Consider the following 11,065-nt stretch of genomic DNA (forward strand, 5'->3'; position numbering starts at 1 on the left):
GTGTGTGTGTGTGTGTGTGTGTGTGTGTGTGTGTGTGTGTGTGTGTGTGTGTAGCGTGGGGCGGGGGCTATGTGTAGGTGGAGCCCCTGTGGAGTGGGCAGGGCCGCATACCTCGGGGGCGGGGTCAGACAGAAAGGGGCGGGGCCTTGCAGGGCCAATCGCAATTCCTTCCCTGCCCACTGCTTCCCCTATATCCCTGGAAGGGCTGGACCCCCAACCCTCTCGCCCGTGGAACTAGGCCTCCTGACCTCTCCCCAGGGGCTGCTCATGATTTGGAACTTGTCATTGATGGGGTGGATAAGGGTGAGCAGACGCTTATCGTCGTAGTCGAAACGGGTGCCGAAGATCACGGAGCAGATAATGTTGGACACCGAGCGGCTCAGCACAAACTTGGGGTCGAAGGGCTCGCCTGAGGGTGAGGGGCTCACGGGTCGGGGAGACGCAGTGTGCAACACACCAGACCCCAGGCGGTAACACCACTAGCAGCACAGAACACAGGCTCCTGGCCACCTAACATGCAGCATAACAACACCCCAAAAGTATCTGGCAACACAGCATACAACACAATATTACACACAGTGTCTGACAATACCAAGCTGCCGTACAGGATATTCTCGGCAACACAGCTCACAGCATACACACTACACCATACACACAGCATACAACACAATATTACACACAGTGTCTGACAGTACTACAACCTCACTTGGCAATGACACACAGCAGCACAACCTAACACCCAATGATCCGACGACCCAACAGATCACGGAAAACAACACGAAAACAACACATTCCTGCATTAGCCATTACATGATAGCTCGGCCCAGCAAACTGAACCTGGAGTTAAAGAGACATAGTTTGGATCTTGGCTTGGACTCTTAGTCTAGGCATGACCTAGGCGAACCGACTTCCCTTCTCTGAGCCTCAGTTTTCTCATCTGTAAAATGGGTGTGTTCTGGAGGGTCTGGTCCGACTGGCAGTGGCTGCTCCAGATGTGTGCTCAGGAGCTCTGAATGTGTCTGGGGGTAGAGGGGCTGCTCTCAACTCATCTCTGTCCACACCACCTTGTCCCCCTTTTCCTAGTTCTCCCAGTGACTTTTAATCCCTCCCATCTTCCTGCATTATTTGCATGGGTCCGGGGCTCCCAGCCAGCTGCAATGATGGCCTGAGTGGGTTCCTTGGGAACCCCGCCTCCCCCTCCTATAGGCTCACCTCAGCTCTTCTCACTGTGGCCAGTGGTGTCCATTTGCCCTGGATTGGGGTGAAATCTTCTCCATTTTTTTGCCACTGGGGACCCTGGATCTGGTTCTGGGTCTGGTTTGGGGTTACAGAGCTCTGGCAAAATGAAGGGGCAAGGATGGGGGCAGGATCTCTGTCCTGGGCAGAAGTTTTCTCATTCTCTGGGGGCCCATTTTCACAACTCTTCTCACCCTTTTCTGTCTCTTGCAGCTTGTCTCTGAAATTCTGTATGTGTCTCTCTTTGCTTCTGCTTCTGAAACTTTTTGTCTCTTTTTATGTCTCTGTCTCTCTCATTCTCTCTCCCTTTGTGTCTCTGGGTCTCTATCTTTCACCCTCTATTCCATCTCTAATTCTCTTTTGCCCTTTCTCTTTCTCTCTGCTTCTTTCTCCCTGTAATCCTTCTCAGTCACCATCTTCTCCTGACTGTCTGGGTGTCTCCCTGCCTCTTTTTCTTTCTGTCTCTCACACCTCCAAGAGCTGGACTGCAGTGGACAGGACTGAAGCCAGGCTAAGGTTGAAGGAGGATTTGGGAGAAGGGCGGGGCAGGCAGAAGGCTCAGGAGAAAGGACCTCAGATGTGAATGGTACCCCCGCTACTGCCCATGTACACCTCTGATCTCTGGTGGCCTTGGCCTTGCAGCAGCTTGAAGCAGGGTTTCAGTTCCCGGCCAGTGATTGTGGTCAGTTCGCGGTGGTGAGAGCACCGAATCCTAGCCATAGACCACCGGTCAGCGACAAGGCCCCTGGCCCCTCGGCTTTGCAGAAAAGAATTCCCACAAAGACGGAAAGTAGTGAAACAAGTAAAGTAGTTATTAGGAGAAAAAAGTACAGTACGTGTGGATAGACACACGGGCAGACTCAGAGGTCATGCCCTTGTGGCAGTTTAAATCACTTATTTCTTCCAGGTTTCCTTTGGCCAATCATTTCGATTTGCCTGGCTCAGAGTCCGTATTCAGTTTATCTCAGGACCCTGCCATATGTGCGTGCGCATCTCTTAGCCAAGCTGGATTCTACCGAAGAGGTCTGTGGGCAGTTAGCATCACTTACTGTGGGGTGGCGCCCCTTCCCATTTTGACCTCGAAGGAGCTTTTCTGTGCATGTTTAGTCGGGGAGGTCTCCTGACTTAGAGAATGAGAAATAAGTGGTCTCTTATCTTCTATCTGGGTAGGGCCCAGCCTCCTCCCTCGGTTGTCCTGCTATGCTTGTCTTGGAGTATTGGTCCACAGGGAACAAATCTCCAATTGCTTTACCCTGGGGTTAGGGGGGGGGGCATTAACCTCCTGCCTCACCTCCACCTCCGAGGCTCTCTTAAGATCCCCACCAGCTCTGTCTGCTCTTGGGTCCCACCCCAGAAACTGGCCGCAGTTACTCAACTCCTTGCTAGGTCAGAAGGGCAGATTGCAAAAACCTGCAGTTGGGCTAGGACTCCAGTTCCTGGAGGTTAGGGTTGGGGAGAGAACCCCAGAAGTCAAGGGTCTGGGAGGCCAGGTGGAGGTGTTGGTGACCCCCCAGGTCTGTTGGTGGACACGATGGTAGTTTTCCCATGGGGGTGGGGGAGGAAGTGCTTGGAGGTTCTGGGGGATTTGACACCCCAGTCCCAGGCATATGTTGGGATGGAGGTGGGGCCCATGCTATTATTTAAGTCCCAGAAAGGCAGGTTGGGGCAGGTCCTGGAAGAGGGGTGAAGGCTTGATTACGGGATTATGTATTTCTAGTTTCCCTCGGCATCTACCCCTACTTCTGGGGGAAAGGAGCAGTACTGGATCTACCTGAACCCCATAAGTGACATTTCCCTGACGCTAGAACTGGGTTGAGAGGGGCCTGATGGGACTGCCTTACTGGGGAACTTGGGATTCACGAGAAGGGGAGTTTTAAGGGGCTTTGAGTTCTTCTGGTGGTGTGACTTGTTCTCCTGCTACAGAGGGAACATGGGGTAGGGAGGGATGTATTGTGAGTTTCCTTAACCTTGGCACTATTGACATTTGGGCTAAATCATTCTTTTTGGGTGGGGGGGACTGTCCTATGAGTGGTAGGATGTTTAGCAGTATCTCTGGTCTCTACCCACTAGATGTCAGTAGCAGACCTCCGCCCAGCTGTAAAAAATCAAAAATGACTCCAGTCATTATCTAATGTCCACTTGGGGGCAAAGTCCAACCCAGTTGGGAAACGCTGGTGGAGAAACTGAAACACACCAAGGGCAGCTGAACCTTCCTCATCTCTAATTAGCCTCTCCTTGAGTCCCAACTGTTACACTCTTTCCTGCTCCCTCAAACCTCCATGACCCTTTCCTTCCACATCACTCTGCTGGTGGTCCCATTTCTTATCCCATAGAGAAAATAGCAATCGGAAGAGAATTAGCTCTTTCTCCACCACTGTGCTCACTCACCTACCAGAATCCGAGCCACATATGCGCCTTCTGGCTTGCGGGATCTTAGTTCCCCGACCAAGGATCAAACCCATGGCCCCTGCAATGGAAGCACAGAGTCCTAACCACTGGACCGCCAGGGAATTCCCATAAATGTTTTTATATTTTCCCTGTCCCAGCCCTGTAATCAACCACTTCTCTAAAGAGTCCTGATTCCTTTTATTGGAAGATGGTATTTAGAAACCAAGATCTGGGTATTAGCTGGGCTTATTGCTAGTGGGATATCCTTGCTTATTGGCCCCCTCAGTGGACAAAACTTGGAGAGCTCTCTCTCTTTCTCTCTCAAAAACAATTCATATTGATATCTCTGATTTCGATCTAACACACAGGGTCCATTCTAGCTTTCCCTATTTGAAAATTCTTTTTAAAAATTAATTAATTAATTAATTATTTTTTGGCTGTGTTGGGTCTTCATTGCTGTGCGAGGGATTTCTCTAGTTGCAGCGAGCTGGGGCTACTCTTTGTAGCAGTGTACAGGCTTCTCATAATGGTGGCTTCTCTTGTTGCAGAGCACGGGCTCTAGACATGCAGGCTTCAGTAGTTGTGGCACGCGGGCTCAGTAGTTGTGGCGCATGGGCTTAGTTTCTCCACAGCCTGTGGGATCTTCCCAGACTAGGCCTCGAACCCATGTCCCCTGCATTGGCAGGCAGATTCTTAACCTGCCATAGCATAGCATCTAGTATGGCCCCTGTGCACAGCCCACCTACCCAGGTGCAGAGTGGTGCTGTCCAGGTACCAGATTCTGAAGAAAAGTTCTCATGGAAGAAAACATTCTCATGGACAGTGCAGAGGAGCTTGGAGCCTTCAGAGAGTTCCCTCCCACCGTGGGATGGTGAAGCCAGCACTGGAACGTCTATCCCCAAACACCCCCTATTCCTTGATACCCAACGTAGAGGAGCACTTGGGTGCTTAGAGAGCATGTAACCAAAACAAACAAATGAAAAACACAGTTCATTCATTTATTCAATATGCAGCTCATTTATTCAACAAGCAGCTCTAGTGCTCAGAATCACCCAGTAGACTCTGGCCGTCATACTCTTGTCAAAGGCTGGCAACCATTCTGACTGGTCAGTGCCCATGCCAAACACTTGCAAAAACTTTTCCCACTGAAACTACTATTCAGGCCCATCCTTTACCCCTCAGCTTCTCCCTCACTCTGCCCTTCAGTCTCCCTTCCCTGCAGCTCGTGACACTGTAGACTTGGGGCTCCTCAACAATTCTCTGAACTCTTCCTGCAGCCTCTCCAGTGCCTCTTCTGCGGCAGGAGACCTTGCAGTCAGAACACAAGAAAGACAAAAACTGCTAAAAACTCTATTCTTTCATGGGATCCAGGATTTGGGCTAACATCTGATCACAGTTCTGGGGTCAGCAAAATTATTATATATTATAGAATTAGAAAGGGATAATGGGACTCAGGGTCCCTCAAACGCCTCCTTCACTGTGAGTATGTAGGATTACGACTCTATGCATTTGTCGAAACCCATAGAACTGTGCAGCACAAAGAGTGAATTTTATCATATGTAAATTTTTAAAATCCACCAGGATGTAGGGGAACTCAAAATGGAATACAAACTGTAACAACTGAACCTAACTGTATTACCAATTATATACTGTATTTACCTAACTGTTTTACTTAAAAAGGGTGGGGATGAAAAGAACTAACTGAAGTAACTTTGGGAAAAAGAAACTTCACTGTATATTGTATGTCTAAAGACAAAAAAAACTGTACACAAATACTACACTCTAGTTAGTAAATTTATTTCTCACTGGGTATGGGTTAGCAATTGTGAGACTATTTTATGTACATATGAAAGTTGAACAGATAAGTAAATATATTGTAAAAAAAAAAATGAGAGTCAAATTCTTGCTAGAAAGGAAAGAATTTTCATGGGACTTCCCTGGTGGTGCAGTGGTTGAGAGTCCGCCTGCCGATGCAGGGGACACGGGTTCGTGCCCCGGTCCGGGAAGATCCCACATGCCGTGGAGCAGCTGGGCCCGTGAGCCATGGCCGCTGAGCCTGCGCGTCCGGAGCCTGTGCTCCGCAACGGGAGAGGCCACAGCGGTTAGAGGTCCGTGTAATGCAAAAAAAAACCCCTAAAAGTAGACTTACCATATGATCCAGCAATCCCACTCCTGGGGATATATATGGAGAAAACTCTAATTCGAACAGATACGTGTACCCCAATGTTCATAGCAGCACTATTGACAATACCCAAGACATGGAAGCAACCTAAATGTCCATCGAGAGATGAATGGATAAAGAAATTGTGATATACGTATGTACACAGTGGACGATTACTCAGCCATAAAAAAGATTGAAATAATACCATTTGCAGCAACATAGGTGGACTTAAAGATTATCATATTAAGTGAAGTAAGTCAGACAGAGAAAGACAAATACCATATGATATCATTTATATGTGGAATCTAAAAAAATGATACAAATGAACTTATTTACAAACCAGAAATAGACTCACACACATAGAAAACAAACTTACGGTTACCAAAGGGGAAAGTGGCGGGGGGATAAATTAGGAGTTTGGGATTAACATATTCACACAAACTATATATAAAATAGACAAAAAACAAGGAACTATATTCAATATTTTGTAATAACCTATAATGGAAAAGAATCTGAAAAAGTATATATACCTTACGTATAAATATATATATAATATGTATAGCTGAATCACCTTGCTGTACACCTGAAACTAACACAACATTGTAAATGAAGAAATTGGGAGGATTTGGTGATGGAACCAGAACTTGGTTGACTCAAAGTACTCTTCTAATACCATGTGAAACACATTTTTAAAAATATGCAAGCTGGGTTTAGCTCCACAGACTGTATTCTCTGTTCTCCCGGCTCATGTGCTTGCCTCATTCCCTCACTTCATTAAGGTGTTTGCTCAAAGTCTCCTCACAGAAGCCTGCTCTGAACATTCTATCAGAGAGAGCCACCTCCATTCCTCTGCAGCTGTTACCTGCTGTATTCCCTGAGGCACTCACTACTCCCTGCCATTAGAATAGACACGTGTTTATCTAGTTACAGCCTCTCTGCCCTCCTAGAAAGTAAACCCCGAGAGAGCAGGACTTATGTCTGTTTGCTACTATGTCCACGTTGCTTGACACATAAGTGCTCGAGGAATGTTTAGTGAATCAGTAGATGTTATGGAGGTGTGGACTCTGGAGTGAGGCAGACCTGGGCATGAATCCCAGCTCTGCCTCACCCTTTCTGGGTGTCCTAGATAAGGGACCACTCCTTTCTGAGCCTCAGTGACCTTGTCTGACAAATGGAGATGTTGGTCTCTGCACCAAAGGGTTGTTGAGGGAACTCAGTGAACTCAAGCATGCCACAAGCTTAGCAAAGCACCTGACAGTGTGAACAGCTGGTACCTGAGAACTGTTCTTAATCTTTCCTGGGCCTCCCAAAGCCCAGGTAAAGGTACCCTGATATTCTCTCCCTGGGTGAGGCACGGATGAAAAGGGAGGGAGAATTCCAAAGAAGAGGCTGAGGTGCTTTGTTCAGTGTCAGTTTACAGCCCTGAGGCTGAGTTGTGCCCCAGTCCTGAACCTTTCCTCTATGTCAGCAGCAGGTGAGGGTGAGAGAAGGGGTGGAGAGAGATGAGAGTTCCAGTCTCACCAAGCACAGCCCAGCTCTGAGACCCCCTTGCCACCCCAGGAAAGCTTTAGAAAGGGTTTGAATCATTGCATTCTAGAACCTGAGAATCCCAAACCCACCCCACTGACATTAATACCTGGATTCTTACAGAAGGGAGCGAGAATAAATTGCCCCCATGTCCACCAAATCCTTTCCTGAGCCTACGTCCTTTCCTACATCTGCCTGTGGGAATGCAAGGTGGTACTATCTCTTTCCCCTCTGCTCCTGGGCACAGGGAGCTCCCTGAAGAGAAGAACACTCACATCCCCCCATTACAACCCTGGGGACTCAGAGACACTCCCCCTCATTGTTCCTTCAGCCTCCCTTTGGCATGTAAAGGGTCAAGGGCCGTGGGAATGTGGCTTCCTTATTCAGTCATAGACTTGGAGAGTTGGCCTGGGGTTGAAAGCAGAGATAGGGGAGCTGATGAAGTGAAGACAGACTTAAGGAACTGGGGATTTGAGTGGGGCAGACGGAGAGGAACTCCCCCCTCCTCCTGGGAGCACATCAGTGCGGGTGAGAACTACCCATTAAGCGGTTCCACTACGTAGAGCAATGGTGGCTGGATTGCAGAAGAATACGCAAAGGAGAAATCGAGAGGAGCGCCCACTTGGAAGAAGTCAAACAGCCACAGACGTTCCATCTCAGTGGAACAGATGACAGGTGAATATTCCTGAAGGACTGCGAGGAAAGGCTACATGTGCAGGAGCTTCAAAGAAGGGGGAAGAAGGTGGGGGAGGGGCACAAATCAGAAAAACACAGGAAGACATCAGGAAGGGAGTTATCACACAAGCTGACAGTCAAAGGCACACTCCGGGAGGTGGAAGACCCCAGAGGTGAGAGTGAAAGACAGATGGAGAAGGGGGCCTGATGAAGCAGCCCAAATCACTTGCTGGTCATCTCTCAGGTCCCTAGGGGGATTTAAATGTAGGGGGGAATGGACCTAGAGACTGTCATACAGCGTGACGTTAAGTCAGAAAGAGAAAAAATACCGTATGTGTGTGGAATCTAGAAAAATGGTATAGATAATATTATTTGCAGAGCAGAGATAGACACACAGATGTAGAGAACAAACGTACGGATACCAAGGCGGAAAGGGGGGGTGGGATGAATTGAGAGATTGGGATTGACATATATACACTATTGATATTATGTATAGAATAGATAACTGATGAGAACCTTCTGTAGAGCACAGGGAACTCAACTCAGTGCTCTGTGGTGATCTAAATGGGAAGGAAATCCAAAAAAGAGGGGATATATGTATATGTATAGTCGATTCACTTTGCAGTACAGTAGAAACTAACACAACATTGTAAAGCAACTATACGCCAATAAAAATTAATTAAAAAATAAAATAAAATAAATGTAGGGGGAAGGATTTGGGTATTCAACGGCTTTGAATGCTGGGCTGAGGAGCCCAGACTTTGTTTCCTAGGTCCCTAAACAAGGATGCTGAGGGATCTCACTGTACACAATGTTTAACTCTTGGTTGACTAGTCAAGACGAGCCTAGGAATCTCCTGGCTGAGAGCAGAGGCAGAGGGGACCCTCACGATGTGCATACTCAGAGGATGAAGGAGATGAGTTTACTGGGGAATTAGGGAGTGGTGCAACAGGGGAGGGATGACTTCTCTCTGTGACCCGGTCTCCACCATCACGGACCCTGTCAATTTCTACCCAAATCACTACTTACCTCCTCTTCTGCCTCTAGTCCCCAGCTCCTAGGTGGAACCAGAAGAATCTTCCTCAATACGACCTTGTCACTCATTCATCAAGTCAACAAGTATTAATCGAGGACCAACTAACTACAGTTGACCCTTGAACAACACGGGTTTGAATTGTGTCGCAGGTCCACTTGACTTGGATTTTTTTTTTCAGGAAATATGTACTGTATGTACATGATCAGGGTTAGTTGAATCTGCAGATGTGGAACTGAGGATTCGGAGGGCCGGCTGTAAAGTGACAGGCGGATTTTCCATTGCCAGGAGGCAGCTCCTCCAAACGCTGCATTGTTCAAGGGTCAACTGTAGTTACTGGGAATACAGCAAAGAAAACAGAAAAAAAAAAAAAAGAAAGCCCTGTTCTCACGGAGTTGACACTCTAGTCGGGCTGTCTCCTGTGTACAGCTATGAGAATTTTTCTAGGGTCGATTGCCGGAAGTGGAATTGCTGGGTTGCAGTGTATGTGCAACTTGAACTAGGCTAGGCATTGCCAAATTGCTCTGCAAAGTTAGCTTAACTAATTTATACTCCCACCCACAGTACATAAAGATTCCTGTGTTGCCCTTCAATATTTGTTCCTATCAATTATAAACTTTTGCTAATCTGATGAGTGTGAAATATCTCGTTTTAATTTACTTTTCTCCAAATGATCACCGGGTTGGGCATTTCATGTGTGTATCGGCCACTCCCTTTCCTCCTCTGTGAACTGCCTTTTGGTTTTTTTCTTGTTGGTTTATAGGAGTTTAGTCTGATCACTAATCCTTTGTTGGAAGGGCCAGTCCCTTTTTTTTTTTTGCGGTACACGGGCCTTTCACTGTTGTGGCCTCTCCCGTTGCGGAGCACAGGCTCCGGACACACAGGCTCAGCGGCCATGGCTCACGGGCCCAGCCGCTCCACAGCATGTGGGATCTTCCCGGACCGGGGCACAAACCCGTGTCCCCTGCATCGGTAGGCGGACTCTCAACCACTGCGCCACCAGGGAAGCCCCGAGCCAGTCCCTTTTTAAAAGCTCGTCTGACTGGGTCAGGTCCTCCCTGGATAATCTCATTTATGATTAACTCAAAAATCAAGAGATTTGGGACTCTAATTACATCTGCAAAATCCCCTTTGTCATGGAATGTAACATAGTCAGGGGAGTGATAATGCCATCCTATTCATACATCCCGCCCACACTTAAGGGAAGGGGATTATATGGAGGTATGGGTCATGCGGAATCATTTTCAGAATTCTGCTTGTCACAAATGTTGTAAGAAGTTAAACAATTTTTTTTTCTTCTTAAAGGAGTTTTTGGTCTCATAGATTCTACTTTTTTTTCCTCTCACTAGATCACCAGTTACCGGTTTGTTATAAAGAATATTAAAGGATACAAATCAACAGGCAGATGAAGGGATACACAGAGGGAGGTCCTGAACAAAGGAGCCCCTGTCTTCATGGAGTTCGGGACCTGGCACGTGGACGCGTTCTGGTTCCCTAACTTAGACGCTCTCTACTGTTTTGTTTGTGTGTGTGTGTGTTTGTTCTTGTTGTTTTGTGCTTCACTCATTTCTGCTATTTGAATGCCAGGCTGAGGAGCCCAGACTTTTGTTTCCTAGGTCCCCAAACAAGGATGCTGAGTGGTCTCACTGTACAAAATGTTTAACTCTTGGTTGACTAGTAAAGGCGAGCTTAGCAATCTCCTGGCTGAGAGCAGAGGCAGAGACCCTCACGGGTTTCTTTCTTTGACCTTTTAAAAAGTCTTGCTCTGTAATTATTTTAAAAATTTTTCCTGTATTGGGTGCTGAACTCATTAATTTTCAGTTTTCTTATTTTCATATAAGCACTTCTCTCTGAAGTCTGTATCCTTTAAGTATTGAGATGTAATGATTTCATCATTCAGCTCTAAGCGTTTTCAATATCCAATATGATTTCTACTTGGTTCATTCATTGTATAGAAGTATGCTTTAAAATTTCTGAGCATTTTGGTGTTTGTTTTTCTCTTTTTGTTATTGATTTCTATTTTTTTTTTTTTTTTTTTTTTTTTT

At 46.9% G+C, this 11,065-nt stretch overlaps 1 protein-coding gene across 1 annotated transcript in view; it reads right to left on the minus strand.

Moving 5' to 3' along the window:
- The window catches only part of CYP2F1 (cytochrome P450 family 2 subfamily F member 1), a 27,839-nt gene that overhangs the window by 4,908 nt on the left and 11,866 nt on the right, over window positions 1-11,065 (minus strand). The window contains 1 exon segment of the mRNA XM_027079611.1: window positions 249-409. Within this exon segment, the coding sequence (XP_026935412.1) occupies window positions 249-409 (161 nt within the window).

This window comes from Aethalodelphis obliquidens, unplaced genomic scaffold (genome assembly GCF_003676395.1).
Source record: "Aethalodelphis obliquidens isolate GAN/ISIS:26980383/991018 unplaced genomic scaffold, ASM367639v1 scaffold43, whole genome shotgun sequence".
Classification (NCBI taxonomy): domain Eukaryota; kingdom Metazoa; phylum Chordata; class Mammalia; order Artiodactyla; family Delphinidae; genus Aethalodelphis; species Aethalodelphis obliquidens.